The 18,152-nt window shown below is 41.3% G+C and overlaps 1 protein-coding gene across 14 annotated transcripts in view; it reads right to left on the bottom strand.

The window, feature by feature from the left end:
* BCAS1 (brain enriched myelin associated protein 1) overlaps nt 1–18,152 on the bottom strand; it is a 72,393-nt gene that overhangs the window by 34,797 nt on the left and 19,444 nt on the right. For all 14 annotated transcript variants that reach the window (XM_074318257.1, XM_074318256.1, XM_019726059.2 and 11 more), the window contains exons 4-5: nt 17,342–17,913; nt 514–669 (exon numbers count right to left, since the gene is read on the bottom strand). In XM_074318257.1, the coding sequence (XP_074174358.1) occupies nt 514–669; nt 17,342–17,913 (728 nt within the window). The remainder of the gene's footprint in view (nt 1–513; nt 670–17,341; nt 17,914–18,152) is intronic.

The following is an 18,152-nucleotide window of genomic DNA, read 5'->3' as shown; positions in this document are numbered from 1 at the left end:
TCACTCACCAGCCCTGTTTTGAATGTCTGGCGTGTGCCAGGCCATGGGCTCTGCCCTGAGGAGTCAGAGATGAGCAAGCAATGCAAGACATGGGTCCCTACCTCCATCCATTCGAATGGTAGACTTAGATGGAACAAGATAGAAAGTGGTTTCTACAGTTTTATTTGTCATGTGAGTGGCAAATCTGCTTCGATAGGTAAATGCCTCGAGGAGGTATTTCCTAAGTATTTTTATGATCAATGACCAAACCAATTGCAATAGAGTTCCATTACGACACAGCTCACGTTACACAGTTTGGGCACCCACTGTTTGTATGTCTGAAGTCTCCCTCAAGGAAAGCCTCGGGTAACACAATTCCCTTACGAAACACATCTTGTCGCTGTTCTCAGCTGCGTCCCAGCTGTATCATGGTGACACCCGATTCCAACCAAGGACACTCAAGCGTGTATTATTCTTAGAATAACAACACTTTTGAGCAATAGAATTGAGGAGAAAAGGAAGAAAACGACTTACCAGTGTTTTAAAGAAGCTCATGATGGCGTTATTATTCTCGGGTATGTCTGTTGTCTGGGGGTCCTCCTTTGCGGTCTCCAGTTCTTCAGAGTCCCCGAGGATAGCACAACCCACAGGAGTGGTGTCCCGTCCTTCTTTGCCCTTGTCAACTATGTCCTAGGAGCAAAACAGAGTTTTCACAGTTGCAAGTTGTTGAATGCGGACTCTCAAAGCAATATTTTCGCTTCACACCCCTTTCTCCTTGACCCTCGAATTCCAGCCATATTTCTTCGGCCCACGAGTGTGTAGAACAATCAGGAGCTTATAAGCATCACTCTTCCTCCCCCTCCCCCTCTCTCTACATATTCAGCATTTGCAGTTAGTTGGAGGGACATTGTTTGGAGCCAGAGGGTAACAAACATAGCCGTGCACGTTGCATTCCAAACAGAAACCCTTTTCTCCCAGTTCTGCAAAAAGGCTGTATATGATACCAATAGTCTCCATCTTTGTGGTCTCCAAGTCCAATGATTTGTACCTGATCCCCAGAGACGTGTCTATTTCGGTTCCTACAAGCTTCACAACCGCGAATCATATCAACATAAAAAAAGCATTTACATTTAAAACAATAATTCCATTGTCGGGATACGGTTGCTCATTGGTGCAAGGAAGGTGATATAAGGACTGCTTTTCTCCTAACTCACCCCAGAGGATAGATGCATTCAGAATCAGACCTCCTTTGCCATCTCCACGCCCAGGACCTAAGGTCACGCTATGGCCATCGCACCACCTCATGACTGCAATGGCCCCCTGGTCTGTCTACTTGGGCTCTTGGACCCTTCAATCCATCATTTACTCAGCACAGCCCACCTTCCCATTCCTTACCACCCTTCAAAGGCTTCCTATGTCCCATGGAGTCAGGTCTAAACTCCAATACAGGGTCTCCAATGTCTTACATGGTCTGGCCAGGTCTACGTCTCTACCTCTCTCCTTCACGTTATTCTCTCTGGCCACCATTCTTCATGAGTTTTTCAAACACACCCCAATCTAGCTCTGACCTCGAGCCTTTCTGTCTGGCACGTTCCTCCTCTCTATCTGCCTGTGGTTAATTTCCGTTCATCCTTCAAGTCGTAAGTGTCACCTCTCCTCCCCTCATTATCGTCTCTACCATTGTACCTTGTCCTTTCTCCATCTCAGCTATTACAACATTTTCCTTTACTTGCTCAGTACCTGCCCTTTTCCTCATCCGCCACCCATCTGTCATCTTGACAAAGACAGGTTACTTCAACTTTGCCCACTGTTGTTTCTTTAGTATCTAGAGCAGGGAGTCCACAGCAGGCATTCAATAAGTATGTACCGTTTGACTACGTAATAGATGACTGGATGTAAATAAATTTTATTTAAATGAGATGGGGCTATTTGTAACAAGTTGTTTTGTGTTTTGTTTTGTCCACACAACGGACATCTTCCCATTGCCACACAGCTAGATCTGCTTCCGTCTTTATGTCTTAAGTAGTATTCCATAGTCCGGTTGTATTTATAACATTATTTATTGTCTAATATCCTTATTCGTGGGCATTTATGGTGCCTATGGTCTTACCTCTAGGATGCTATAAGCAGTGTTAAAATTGACCTCCCACAATTCTATTTTTAATTGATCCAGTGTATCTATATTTCTTTTGGGTAAATTCCCGGACGTAAAATTTCTGCGTCAAGAAGTATGCAAATTTAATAACTTTATAAGTATTCTCACAAAAAAAGGGAAGATTTCACTAGGAAGATCCTCTAGGTACATCCTTGGATCTGAAAAGCTGTTTGGTTCATTGGTAGGGGTGGCAGGTGGTACAGAAAATACATCCTGGGGACTGTGGATTTGCAGTACAGAGTTTGCTCTGGAGATGGGTAGAGTGAGGGAGAGCTGACTTGCCGACTGCCCCCCAAATATAAATAAACCAATAAGTGTAACATGTGACTCAGGTAGTGAAGAGTGTAAGGGACAAATTGAAGAAGATAAGGGAACAGAGAGTAACCAGGGAGCTGCTACTTTAGACAAGGAGCAAAGTACTCAGAGAGGTTGTGTGGCAGGATGGGGGAGGCATCTATTCTGGGAGGCCCCAACCGGGAGATGGGGCCAGCTGCTCCGAGCCACTCTGGTTTCACAGCCCACAGCACTAGCCCAGTACTCATCACCACGTATGGAAGGTTCCATGTCTAGGTTGCTCTGCTCCCAGACTGGGTGTTTCCTAAGCAGAGCAAGAGGCACTGATTCTTCTCTGAGACCCCAGGGCTAAACACACAGGGCACATTCACCACACTTCTTGGAAATGACGTGGAATATAGTGATGTCAACTGCAAGGAAATGAACTGGTAGGATGCCAGGCGGTGGGCATGCACCAGGCTGCCATCAGTGGAAACCTGCCACAATGCATCTCCTCTGAACAAGGGAGAGGGCTGTGAGTGCTTCTTCACCCAGGATAAGAGCTCTGGCTGGAACTCCCTCTGCCATGGGGCACCTTCCCCAGCCACCTGAGGATGCTGTGCTCTATTTCCCTGGTTTTCCAGGTGCAGCTGTGTCTCAAGACTTGGACAGCAACTGAGGGATGACAACGCTTGCTGGCTGAGGTTTGTTTACCTGGGGGCCCTCCTGAGCAAGAGTTCCAGGGCCTTTCACATTGAAATCCTCAGCTTGAACTTGAGACCCTTTCCTTGAAACACTTTTTTCTTCTTAGACTGACTTTTAAAAAAAGAACGTAAGACTTCTGCTTCCAGGAAAATGGAAAATACACACTGTTCCTTACTCTTCCACTAAGCACCATGGGAAATTCCCAATATCACATAGAAAACAAACACAAAAGGGCTCTGAAAGGTGGAGAGGAGAAGGCAGACTACTGGGGACCTGAGGAACAACATGGGGGTGGATTCCCTGGCTTTTCTTTTGGCCTCGTACATCCTGACTTGGAGTTGAAGAGGCCGGCAACCTGAAAATACCAATGGGCACAGACCAAAAAAACCCTCTCAAAAAGCCTGCTCTCTCAATCAAAGGGCCCAGAAAGGACCAGTCTAGCAACATAAAACTCTCAGATGATAACTGCTTTGTGTCAGCCGAACACCAACTATGTGACTCTACAATAATTTCAAGATTAAAAAGTTTTTAAAAAAGAATTATAGGGTAGTGCTGCGAAAAGGAAGCATGAATAACCATTAAAAAGCCTGGAATAGGTAAATAAAGCAGCATGTGGTATTAACATGTGAGATTTACCTATTTTGCAGCCATGAATTCTTTAAGGAATAGGTAATAAGAAGGAAAAATATTCATGATAATAATAAAAATGACCAACCTTTATGTGTTAGGCTCAGTGCTCAGCTCGTTAAGGTTTCATATTAATTCTTATAATGGTCCCATGAAGTACGTACTATTTGTAATTTCATTTGCACCGATGAATCAATTGATGAGTGGAAAGAATAAATCACTTGCCTGTGGTCATAGAGGAGAGCTCGGGTTTGACCCCAGGCCCAAATGATTTCAGAGGCAAAAAGCTTTTTTTAAGCACCACGCTGCATTGCGTCTGCTACCTCCCGTCTTTCAGGAAATCAAACATCATCTTCTCACCAAAGGTTTTCTGTTTTAATTTCCCTTGTCTCTATGTCCATTTTTGTCAGCATCGACAGACAACACATTTTACCCAAAGACATAGGAATATAGTGTGTGATAAAGATGACACCTCAAATCCATCAGAGTGAAGAAGGAATTTCTAACAAGAGACGTAGGGAAACAGGGCGGCCATTTGGAAAAAAAAAATTAACTTGTGATTATTCAACCCCATGTGAGGATAAAATCCACATGGATAAAAATACTAGAAGAAAACATGGAAAACAATTTGAATAATTTAGGATTAAGAAGGTTTTAGTAACCTTGACTTAAAATCCAGAAATTGTGAACAGAAAGATTGAGGGTGGAAAAAATCCAAATGTTTGAAAACATACAGTTTGGAAGCTGGGGTAAGTAAGAAGCAGGAACTCTCTCAGACATTGCAGAATGAAGTGTAAATTAATTCAGTCCTGCTGGAGGGGTGAAATTTTGGCATTATCTACCAACATTTAAAAAGAGAATGTATCCTTTTACCCAGCAATTTCACGTCTAAGAGTTAATGCTATACCTCAATTCACATGTGTCTGAAATAACAAATGCACAAGGTTATTCATTGCAGTGAGGTAACAGCGAATGTTTGGATACCAGCCACATATCATGAATAGGGTCCTGGTTAAATAAATTATGGTATGTCCATTCAGTGGAAAACTGTGCAAGGGTTACAAATGAGGCAGCTATATAGATATAGAAAGCAGTGTTAACCGAAAAATGTACAGACTAGAACAGAGTGTTTATTATATTACCTTTTGTGTAAAAAGAAAAAGAAAGAACTTATGCTTGTATTTGCTTGTGTATGCCCAAAGAAATCCTAGAAGGATACATTTAAAAATACAAGCAGCAATTATCTATTGGCGGGGTGTGTGTGTGTGTGTGTGTGTGTGTGTGCCCTGGTGGACAAATATACCATTTTATAATTTCTTATTTTGTTCTTAATTTTCATTAAAAATTAAAATGAAAACAAAATGTGGGCAACTAATTCCAAATTTTAAAAAACAATCCAGAGGACCGAACTAAACACAGTTGGGAAGGTTATGCAGCCCGAGGCCACCAGTTTATGGCTTATGCCTTAAATGTTGGGTTATTTGTAGGATCTTTGTCCTTAACTACACATATGGTTTTGCTATTCTCATCAGGCCTTCAGATCATTCTCAGCAAACAGAAATTTTAGACAGATGCACAAACGTTCTCCAGGAAATGTCTGGAAACTTCTTTTAAGCAAACAGGTGTTCATGGTGTCAGTTTGTTTTTCATCTGTGCAGAAGAAGCCTATATTTTCTCCCTTTTTGTTGGCTTCAAAGGGCACCCAGACAGGAACACTAGTTCAGTGATCATAATTTGTCATGTTGAAAAATAATGCCGCCTTATCATAATTTCATTGTCTATAATAAAACCCATATGGAACTTTCAACTGCAAATTGTCAACTGGATTTCAGACTCCTTTAAGCAAAGTCTCCGTTGTCAACGTGAAAATGTAAGTTAAGGCAGGATGATCAAGGGTGAAACAAAACAAAACAAAACCAAAAACCTTGTCTGGAACAATCTGTGAGGAACGTCTACCTCATCTTGATTTCCCCATGGATGGTACCTCACTGGTTTCGTTTTGAATTTTTGTACCAAGAATCAGTGCCTAACATCCAGTTGAACGCAGGAAAACTTGTCTGAGAAACATGGAATGGTACAAAAACCCATCGCTCCACTCCTTTCCATCTGTTAGAAATTTGAGCCACATGCTGCCTGAAATAAAAAGGAAAGCTGTTTCCTCTCCCACTTGGATGCCCTCGCAGCACAAAGAGCATCATTTGCTAGGTGACAATGGTCTCCAGACAATCGTTAAGTTTTTACTGTGCTTCTTCTGAGAGCATTATCACCTGCATAGAACCACCTTCAGATGTAGGAGGAAAAAATGGCACTGGGTTGATTCTTAGTGATAGAATTTACCTACAACGTGCCTAGAAGGGAAGACAAATTAGTAAACAGACAGGAAGGAACTCCCAAACCAAAGTCTCCCAAAAATGTTTTGTGGTGGAACTTGAACATTTCCTAAGAAGATTGGGATTTTTTTTTTCTTTTTTTTATACTTGGCTTTACTACAAAGGTGAAATCTACCTAAGGAAGGTCTCTCACTGTAGTTAATGTTGTATTTTTATTTTCCCCATTATTCCTGTCCAATTCACGTCAACTGATAAAGATGGATTCACATCTTTTAACCCTTTGGCAAAATGAACACAAATAGCACAACCGTCAGAAATGCTAGTTATGAAAAGTTTCCCCAAACTGCCCATCCATATCAAAATTTCTTTCCCATCGCCTACTGGAGATTACTACACACTAGCTATAAATATATTTTTAAAAGTCAGTGTTATTTCTGAACAAGGAGTTGCCACACAAGCTCTGGATTGCATAGTTTGGGAATTATTGCCAGCAACATTAACCTCTTGTTGAAGCTGTGACGAGCTGCCTATGGCCATTTCTGATGAACTCAGGATGCCTCAAGCCTCGTAGCGCACCCTAGTGGAGAAATCAGGAAATTATCTAGAGTGTAGATTTTGGGGTTTTTGTTTTTGTTTTTGACTTAGGTAGGCAGTAGACTGTACTTTTTCCTTTTATACGAAAGAGAAAATATAGATGAGGGAAGAGTAAAAACACAATGCACCCATTATCCTATTACTGAAAGAAACTACTACTAACAATTTGCATTTTTTCATCCTACTGCCCTTTGGATGGAAGAATTACTATGGATGGCCAGGTGGGCAGGTGGGCAGGCAGGCATCGTTTTTACCCAAAGGGGAGCATCCTGCAGATCTATTTAAAAACCCGCTCTTCTTGGTTAACATTATATTATGGCTGTCTTCACAGGTCAATGATTCTATTTCTCTGTCATCCCGGTTTCTGATGTCCAGTGTATCCTAACAGTAAAAAAGCCATCCTATTGGATCTTATAGCTCGTCCCAGCTTCTCTCTTGCAACGCTGGAATTTTAAAACAGAAGTCTTGTGCATAAAATTTTGCTCATTTTCTCAATAAATTCCTACACGTCAAATTGCTCGTTCCAAAAACATGCATGGTTTAGGACTTTAAAATTGTATCACTGCCCAATTGCCATGGTTGAAAACAAGCTTCCTTGTGACCCAGGTGGCTAATTAAGAAATTATCAGAGACTTCAGAGGGCAAGGAAAATATAAAAATAACATAAAAATATTGAAACGTGAAATCTAGATTTTCATTGCCTTCTGGCATGTTTTATGAGAGGAGAATTTAAGCTGCACGACACAGATCTAAAAATGCTCCAATTACCCATTTTCCCTCCTCTTTTCAGAAGAAGGTTAACATCGTTCTTTTATCTGCATATACTAATTGAATCAAGTTAGGCTGGACCAATTATCGAGTATGATGCTCTTTCTTGTAAGTTATAAGATCAGCACCTGTTTTAATTCTCTGTCGACATAACCTTGGGATGCTAAAAATTCCCCTCTCGGCAGAAGTGCAACACTGGGCCTTTACATCGTAGGGCCTCACTAGCTTACGGTATTGACTGACGCAGAGATGTTTTAAGATGAAATAAACCGGTTGTTTATTAGTCATAGATGGAGGGTGGAAAGAAATCTATCAAAGAAAGCAACTCACACCTGCTTCGTATAAACATGGGTTTTTCATTTTCTCTCTCAGCAATTCCTGCACTTAGGAGGTAAGTGAATTTGTCAAGTTGATTTCCAAGGGCAAATGAAATGTGGCTAGAGAATTAAGCAATAAAGTGTTTTTCCTTGCTTCTTTTCTTCCTCTTCACCTTTTCCTTCTCCTTCTCCGTTTCCTTCTTCGGCAGCGGTCATTACTTTGGGGATACTCCTAAGGACCTACAAGTGGGTACACTCTTAAACAAAGCCCATTATGTATGACTTAAAATGGAAAACTACGTTTGCTGAGAGCAAAGAGTGGGTGGAGAGTGATTCTCAGGGTAAGTGACATCGGGCCAAAGGGATTTGTGGAAGATTCTTCTGTTCCATGATTAGTTCCAGCGGGTACTGATAATGGCATTTCACATTTATTAGAGGAAAAATACCCAATATTGAAAAAAGATGGCTTCAAAATACAAAAGCGAATAATCCACAGCCTAGAACGTGTTTGTCATCTGTTTAATAAACATTTCCCAATAGTGAGAAAACTGTTTTCGATGCCAGCAAAATTAGGCTGCAGACTTTCTAAGAATGATTTGGCCTTGTGCAAAGAAAAAAAAATCCTTTCCCTGAATTTTTAGAGACCAAACTCCTTCCCGATGTTACCCCCTCCATAATTTGAATTATCTGCCTCATCTCCACTCCACATTCTATTCCAAAACTGTTTATTTCATGCATAATCTTTTCTATGCGTTGGAAGTATTTGTTTGTTTATAAATTTACTTGTTTATTGTTTATAGAATGAAAGCTCCCATGAGGTACATCGTTCTAGCCACCCTAGAACCTAAAATCATTCCTCACACAAAGAAAGCACTCAGATGTTTGTTGAATGAATACATGAAAGTATTCATGTCTGCTACTTATTGTTCAATGCTTGCCAACAGATTGACTCTCAGGCTGGATTTATAGTTTATTAACCAGATGGTCACTTAAGTAACTCCAAATTGTGGTAAGTGCTGTGAAGGAAGTAAAGTATCTATAATGGAAATATTTAACTTTACTCTCAACTCTACCACAAGAACATTACAATATAAGTGTATTAATGAAGGACAGCTCACATGGTGTCCTGCTGGGAATCAGTGGAGGGGTGGGAACTGGGTGAACTGGAGAGTGAATGCCCCAGCTTAAGGGTGGGCATAACACATCCCACGTGAGAAGACAGGACGAAACTTCCCATTTTTCAGAAATGTCTGAATTAGGGGGTTGTATTGAAATCTCAGAATTTTAAAATATCATTGGCTTTGCCAATTTAATAATACTGTCAGTTAATTAAAATACTATTTAAAACATGGTGAAGTTCAAATAAAACCTATCTGTGGTTTGATGCATCCTAGAAGAAGCATTTTCCAACCTTGGTCTGTATGCCTGGCTCAGAATTTCCTCAAAGAACTGTTCCTTGGAAGACAGATATGCCCAACTGGCTAGACAGCTACTAGTTATTTGAATAATTAAGTTTGAGAGACACTCAGCTAAACAATGTGAAGCGGGCATGCTTGCTGCAGGACTTCTCAGAGCCTTTACTAGACTGACGTCCATTGTGAATCTTCAGCAGACAGTTTAAAGTAAGTAGTATTTTCCAAAACTGTTTGCTAGTGGAGCCCTATTTCTGGGCTGACCTCATTGGACTGATGTTCCCCATCTGTGTGGGAAGCACTAGCTTTGGAAATTTCAAACAGATATAAGATATCTCACAAGGTACAAAGTGTTCCCTCTTTTTGGACTTACAGGCCCAGTGGCTAAGCATGAGGGCACTGGTGACAAATTCCAGCTCTGCTGCTTTTGCTGCTTTCTAGCCATATAATCTTATGCAAGTTTCTTTACTTGTCTGTGAGTTAACAAACTCTCAATAAATTAGGGCTGTTATTATAACCTTGGAAGGAGTGAATCAGACTGGGTAACACCAAAGGGACAGTTAACTCAAGATTTATTTTGCAGACTCATTGCAAAATACAACTCACTTTGATATCTCATCCATGACTAACACCATAACGTGTTAAAGTCTGAGTGAAAAATACCAAATAAATGGTATAGATATGATTCTATGTAGTTTATCTAAGTGAAAGCATCTATACCAGATGTATATTTCAAAATCATTTTCTATTTAAAGGTGTGTCAGGCAGAGCTCATAACGAGATTGCAATAATACACCCTAGCAGTCTTTGAAAAGTTGTAACGTGATGTGTACCATCTTTACTCTTCTCAGGTTCATCTGAGAAACATTATGCATGCCAGTGTATCGTGCCAGGCACTGGGAATACCCAGCTGCATAAGAAACAGTCACGTCCCCTCAAGACCACTGCCTGCATAGACGAAAAAGGTGATTATGGTAGAATAGAGTTTTTTGAAACTTCAGATTGTGACTATTAATAGGTTGGAAAATAATTTAGTGGGTTAAAGCCAGCATTAAAAAACACCACACAAAATAGAAAAGAATAGAAAATAACCAGCCTGTAAGAAGAGTATTACTTTGTGAATACTTTGTTTCATGTATATACATGTATATCAGGTCAAGATGTAAAATTGAATTCTTACTGTGGGTCATAGTCAAGTTAAAAAGCTAGTGAAATAAGTATATTTAAATCGATTACACTGTAGCAGCCTCCGTTAGCTTCATTCACTTAAAATTACTTCCTGATATAAAGTTGGATCGAAAAAATGTGTCTGGTTTCTATCCGTGGTCTGTCATCTTTCCTGGAAGAGCCTGATTTCTACTGGAGACACTTTCCAAGCTTTCCTTCTACCTCAACACAGGCATGTGACTCAGTTTCGTCTATGGGTAAGTCTTAGGAAACCCCAGGGGCCGGCCCGGTGGCTCAGGCAGTCGTGCTCCTAATGCCAAAGGCTGCAGGTTCGATTCCCATATGGGCCAGTGCCAGATGGCTCAGTTGGTTGGAGCATGTCCTCTCAACCACAAGGTTGCTGGTTTGACTCCGCAAGGGATGGTGGGCTGTGCCCCCTGCTACTAACAATGGCAACTGGACCTGGAGCTGAGCTGTGCCCTCCACAACTAAGATTGAAAGGACAACAACTTGACTTGGAAAAAGTCCTGGAAGTACACACTGCTCCCCAATAAAAATCCTGTTCCCCTTCCCCAATAAAAATCTTAAAAAAAAAATCTTAGGAAACCCCTCTTTCATTTGCTAGGACATTGAGACTATATACACTATGGCAGCCATCTGAAAACCCCAAGGGCCAAGCCTGCGAGCCAGGCCAATACACAGAGGACACTGGAGAAGACTGAAGCATCTGGGGCAGTGAAGGTACTGAACCAACCTAGATCACTGCACCTCTAGACTTCTTACTCTGTGCAAGAAATAGTACCTTCACCTCATTAACTAAGCCACTAGTGATGGGTGATTTTTTGTTTGTGTTTTTTCACCCATAGCCAAAGGCACCTTAAATGATATAGAACTCAAACTGCATCAGGCTATAAGACCATTCATCTACTTCATAATTCTTCACGTCTAAGTTTCTGACAATTTAGAAAGTATACTGTTTTATTTAGCATCACCACTTCCGACCAACTGCCTGTTTCATCTTCTACCCTTACAATAGCCCCTTGGGCAGGTAGTCTCTTCCTTTTGCGGATGAAAACACCACGTTTTGAAATGACTGAGTATAACAGGCTTTGGCGACTGATGGATCTTGGTCCTGGTTCTGCCCTTTATTTAGCTGTGTGACCTTGGACAAGTAACTTAACTTCCCTGAGCCCCAGTTTCCTCATCTGTTAAATGGCAATAATGATTTCTACTTTGTTGTGCTGTTACAGAAATCCAAGCAGATAAGGTATGCAAAAAAAATCCTTCCTTTATCACCTGGAAATAATAAACTATTAAAAAGTAGGGCAATTATTATTATTTGACTCCACCATGAAACAAGAATTTGAACTTGTACCCAACTCACTCAGGCTCCTAACACTGGCATGTCATCTCTGCTGCTGTAAACATTTCATATCAAATGTTCCTTAGTGCTCAATTCATGCGATTCATTAAAGATATACTCTTACTACTGAAAACTGCTTACTCCACAACTTGTATAATTTAAGATGGAGTTTCTCTTTGTACTGACAAAGTCTTTTGGGTGCATAGTTCTCTTTACCTGTTAAAATGGCCTGGCCTGTGGCGCTAAGCTAAACAAAACAAAATTAAAAAACACAGATTATAATTCACTTCACCTTCTAATGTTGGAATTAGGTGATTCTTTCTTCATTTTTAGTTTGAGATTAATTTAGTGTTTACAATTTTCCACTTACTAACATTTTTGAGTAGCACTTCCTCAAATGAACAGTATTCCATTTTGCATAGTTGTATAGTTGTAACCTGATTGCACAACTTTCAAATAATTGGTAAAAACACAATCTTGAGCGGTGAACCTATGGAGTTGGACAATTCTTTTTTCAGCTGTGCAACTTGGAGTAAGTGACTTGGTTTTCTTGAGGCTTTGATTTCTTCAAGTGTAAGATGGTAAAAAGATAGGAATTTCCTCGTAAGTTTTGATGTTTCAATGAGATGATTTCCTTCAAAGTGATTTTATCCCAGAATTTGACTTAACATATAGCATACAGAAAATATACTAGAGAGAGTCATGTCATCAGAAACCACCCAGGAGTGAGGACATCTGGTCAGCTTCATGGATTTGGCACTTGCAAGTGAAGTAAATTTTTGATAAACAGAAAGAGATACAGGCAGAGAAAGTACTGGGAAGCAGATGGCATCTGCACGGGTCATATGTTGGCCCTGTTGATTGGAGAAATGTAAGGGAATAGTGGAAAATACAGTTGGAAAACCAAAGGAAAGGTTGTAGAGACCCTTAACCATCAGACTAAGAAACTAGGACTTGTGGGTGGGCATGGGCTTTTAGAGTCTAATGTTTCTAAAATTATTTTACAACTCCTGCCTCCCTTTTTTTTTTAACCCAAATTAGGACTTCTGCCTTTGGTTATGTAGCGTTCAAATTAGATTCAATTGTGCTATCTTGGTGAGTTTTGATGGAGGACCATGGAAGGGAAGAATAAAAAGACTGAAATGTGGAGTGATAGGGAGAAAAACCATGATACTAATAATAGTTAAATTTTCTTTGTCTCAAAATGCAACATCTCTGTGTTAAGTACTTCACGTGGCTTACCTTATTTAATTTTCACAAGTGTGAATGATGTGATAATGTGCTGGATACTATTATTATCCCCATTTTACAGATGAAGAAACAGGCTCAGAGAGGCTGAGTAACTTGGACAGGGTCACACAGCCAGTAGGTGACAGAGGCAGAGCTGACACCAAGGCTACTTGACTGCAGTGCTTATGTTTTGTTGACTACATATAGAGAGAAGGACTCTGAAGATCTTGATTCTTTAATTCCAATTCTACCACTGAATAACAAGCAGTGTCAGGATGGAGTTGTCATTAACTGAGATGAAGAGGCTGGGGACTACATAGATGGGCATTTTGTTGTTAGGAGTGAATACAGAGCTCAGCTTTGGACATATTGAGGTTGAGATGCTCAGTGAGCACTTGGATGGAGACGTAAGCATAGAAGCAGACACGCAGGAGAGGCAGCTGGATGTTTACGTCTGGACTTCAGGGGTCGGTCTTGGTGAGAGATATAAATTTGGGACTTGTCAGTAGATGGCTGTGTTTAAACCCTTGGGACCGGTGGAGATTTCCAAGGAAGTAAAGGTAGTTAGAGAAGACGTGTAAGAGCTGGTCTCTGGGGGACTCCAACCTGCAGAGGGTAAGATCCAGCAAAGGAGATGAACGGACAGCAGCCAGGGAGGTGGAAAGACCTGGAGACCAAGTGAGGAAGATGTTTCAAGAAGGAAGGGGTGGGCCCCTGTGTCAGATGTGACTGGCAGGTCCACCAAGTTAAGGACTGAGTCATATCTGACGTGGCAGCTGCCGTGAGGGGTTTGGGGAGGGGCAACATCCTGGCAACTTTGACAAGAGCAGTTTCTGTGGAGGACAAAAGCCTGAATGGAGTGGCTCAAGAGAGAAAAGGAAAAGAGGAAGCAAAAACACAGCATTTTTCTTAATATCTGCAGTCTGAAGGAGCTTGCAGATCAATGCATTTAGCACAATCTTCCTTTAAAAAATGATGTCTCTGACTAAACGATGTGATCTTTGGAGGACTAGGACCGTGGCTTAGCTTTCAAACGCCTTGTACAAGGATGGTGTTTAACTAGCAATTGCAGAATTTAATTAAACTTTTCAGAGAAAAGGAATATTCCTGTTTAAATCTCATGAATCCATGCTTGGCAACACTGAAAGTACCTCCTCCTACCCCCAACACAAAGACATTTCTGGAAGTACTACTGGTTGACAACAGAAATTTAGTGGTTTTTTTTTTTTTTTTCAAGCAGTAAAGGTCAAATTTTCATGATGTGACCAATTTTTCCCCCTGGTGAATCCTCAATGCATATCTTATAGCTCTGGTTCAGTTGTTGCAAGGAGAGAAAAATTAAAAAAAAAAAAAATCTTATCCTTGCCAACATGCTGGTTTGTGTGAATCACACAGCTCAGTGAAACCTTTCAGGCATATAATTTATCTTTTCTTTGGCCTACGTAGTAAATGCTTCATTTGTTCATGAATTCTGGCCTTGTTTTAATTATGCTATGCTCTGAATGTAGTTTTCTAAGGCACAAAAATAAGATTGTCGTTCTGAAAACACAGAAGATTTGTGTGTTTCCCCCCAGAATGAAATGGTGGCATCTTTCTCCCAATTCACAGCTCTGTGGGTTTGTGGTTGGAATTCCAATCCATTTAGGAGCATGCAGTGAAATTGGGGGGTGCGGGGAAGGCCTATGTGGGTGGGAGGGGAGGGACAGCTGACACAACTGAGCCCAAGGCATAATTTACCCAAAGAATTCTGAATCGATACATTGATGGCCATTTATTCATAATGTGGTCCTTCCACCAAGTAGGCCATTGACTGGGAACTTTTATTCGTGTTAGTTTCCGAGGGCTGGATTCTCTTATTACACTTACAGAACAATTGCTTTTTTTTTTCTTTTGCCCAAAATACAGAACTGTGCAGCCAGAAATCAGATAAGAAACCTTAACCGGCAGAAGGCTGTTTTTTGTTGTGAAAAATCTTTGTAGACCTATGTATTTGAATATCCACAAGTTCATAGACTGAAGGAGAAAGGATTGGCTGTTTCATAATTTGTCTGTGTTTTATATGCATATCGTGCAGAGTGGGCTCTCAGTATTTCAAATTCCAATGTTAGGACCAACAAAGAATGGAAATTGGTAATGGAACAAAGTCAGATGCAAATTTCGTTAGTGAATCTAAGGGAGCTAACTCAGAAAAGAAGACAAGTTATAATTTTGGGGTCTTCTGAGCAGTGACTACAACTTTAAAACTTCTCCCACTGGTTTAACCATATTAGATACCTGCCGTGTTCCCAACATAAGCCCCCATCGTCTGACTCCAATCTTATTTTGAAACTCATTCTGCTCAGAGTGAGGTGTTCTCCTTAAGAGTCTTCAAATAAAAAAGCTGAGTTGATAAAGTACAACTCTAAACTTTTTCTGCATTTTTCTTAAAATAGAAATGGATTGAGTTGTTGGGGTTTTCTGGTTAAATACATACATGCAAGTTGGTAATCAGATGCTGAACTGGTTTTCTTAATTAAGATGGGGATTCGGATGAGCCACTAGACACTGGTCCAAAGAGGGGTCACGTGCAGTCCTTCATTTTCTTCCCACAAATACCTCAGTCTTTTCCTACCTCAGGCAATGGGTTGGCTTTGGATGCCCATGTAACCAACACGTGTGACTATTGAATAAATCACAATCTCAGAATGGCCTTAAGAGCCCATGAACAAAAATGGGAACTCAAACCAGAGTTTTGCCACTAAGCGTAAAGTAGTCCACAGTTTCTCAAATCCTCATGAATATTGATGACCAGTTTATAGCTCAAAGACAAGTAACTTTCTGCTCCAGGTTTATACATCGATGGACGGTTCCCTGGGCCAGGTAGGCTAATTCTCCTGTGTCTGCACGTCCTCTCCAACACCTGGCCTCCCCCAGCAGAACACTTGGCACCTTGCATAATAATTGTGGGGTTTTTTGTACCTCTTCTCTGCTGGACCACAAACTCCCTGAGGACAGGGAGGCTCTGTCCTGCCTACCGCTGTGGCTTTGCCTTACCTGTGCAGTGTCACCCTCAGTAAAGATTTGATGTCTGGATATATTGGAAGACTTACTTTGAAATACACAGAAAGCAATTCAATTGGTCCCTGAACCTGGTTCATTTGGGGAAGTGAACATTTCAAGGGGAATTTTCTTAAACTTTTGAAGCGAAATTTGAAAATCAGCTCTTGGAGTCAAAATTTACAGAAATAGCAAAAATGCTGATCGGAAGAGTGTAAACACACAAGCCTCATTATCTCCTCCCCATTTTAACTGTCCAGAATTCTCTGCTGGTGTCTAATATTCACAATATAATTCTTGACACTACCCTGGATGCATTAAAACCAGAGATGAATGTGATACTCATTTCCCTTAAGGAAAATAACATATGTGCGTCATTTTGAACAGAGCCTGGTATGTTGTAAGTGCTCAATAAATGACAGCCGGTGTTATTATTAGCAACTTTGCAATACAGTTAGTTGTTATTAAGACAAATATATCGACAGCCATGATATACAACCATATAATAAAAAACTGAGCCGTCTAATTTTTTTCCTGGTTCTAACCTCAACGAGCGGCACTTGACTTTAATCCCCAAATTTTGAAAAATACTATTATTGAAAAGTCCATTCACTAAGGAAACAAGTGCCTTAAAATACAATGTATTAACTTTATTTCCGTCTTCATTCAAGGAGCTCTATTCTTGACCGGGAATACAAACTTTCTCAAAAGAAAATGCTCTTTTTAGGATGAAAAGAACTTGCCTTTCTCTGTGCAGGAACGAAAAAGCAACTGATTCTGGCTACCTCCTTAAAAAAAAATCTAGTTTTTACAAAGGTATCACTCCAGGTTGTTGAAAAATAATTAGTACATAAAAGAGCCTGCTCAGAGCTGTAAAAGCTCTTTATTCAAACCTACACTTTAGTGCAAAATACAGTTAAAGATTAATCCAGGCTATTAAAAGTCAGAAATGAAATGTGTCCCAAGGAAAGCCTATAAACACACTGAATGTGAAACAAGCTACTGAGACCGGACAGTACATTTTCGCCTTTCAGGAACCGTTTTTATTCTGCTAATGCCGTTCCCTCCAGACTCCATTGATCACAGAGGCTACCTGTCTAGCTTCACCTTTGATAAATGGAAGGACGGATTCATCTGTATGTAACTCGCCTCCTCTTGGCTTTTACATAAAACAGATGCCACAGCTGTTATTGTTCTGTAAACAGATGTTTCTGCCCATCCTAACATGGGGAGACACGACAGTACAATATGCTATTTAGTCGAGAGGGGTCGAGCGCCTGGTACCTTGTCAGGGCCCCTGGGGGGTGTCAGAGCAAGCCTTACCCCAGCAGTGCCCCCTGAGCTTGCCTGAGGAACAAAACGGATTGTCCATTTCCAGCACTCACCCTCTCTGCAGGTGCATCATTGGCTCGCCCAGATAATCCAGGAATTGCGTCGGCCTGGTCCTGACACTCCACCTTTTTGGCTTCCTGTTGGTGGTCAACGGGTGCCTTTTCCCGTCCCTTGTCCAGTTTGAAGAGTTTGTCAAAAAAGCTGGAGTCCTTAGGCTTGGAGGGGGCTGCTCCCCCTGACTCAGGTGGGAGAGGCGCTGGTCCCCAAGTGGCAGAGAAGCCCTGGTGTTGGGCCAGGGTCTGGCCGGGGGTTTTATCTGGGTCGTGGCCCCGTGCAGCTGCTACCGGAAGGGCCATGCTCTCACTCGGTTCTTTGTTCCCTACAGCGTTAGTGGAGCTGACATCAAGCGTCAGTGATCCAGGGGATGAATCCGTGGCTTGGTCTCCAGCGCGCCCTGGTACGGCCCGAGAGAGTGTCAAGAAAAAACGAGATTTAGCAGCTGGTGCCTGGGGCTTGGCCTCTTTCCCAAGATTCTGTCCGTTGGCCTCCGCGACAGTGCTTATCTCCATTGTCTTGGGGGAAGAAGTGGCCACATTATCTTCCTTGACACTTATTCCCAAATCGACTGTAAACACAAACATAAAACAGCCGTTATTCAACCCCAGTAGGAAACTCAAGGGTGGCTAATGGACTCCCCATGTTTTATACACAAAGGCTGCCATGTTCACTGGTGCTCTGTTGTTCTCCGGTCACCCTGCAAAGCAGAAGTTCCTTATCTACATGTCTTCTGACCCTGCTCTTCCTCAGAGAGGGGAACAGAGGGCTAATGAGGATGGGAGCCAATGACTAGACGGCACACGCCAG

Source organism: Rhinolophus sinicus, linkage group LG13 (genome assembly GCF_036562045.2).
Source record: "Rhinolophus sinicus isolate RSC01 linkage group LG13, ASM3656204v1, whole genome shotgun sequence".
Classification (NCBI taxonomy): Eukaryota; Metazoa; Chordata; class Mammalia; order Chiroptera; family Rhinolophidae; genus Rhinolophus; species Rhinolophus sinicus.
This window is presented reverse-complemented; position numbering and strand designations above follow the sequence as displayed.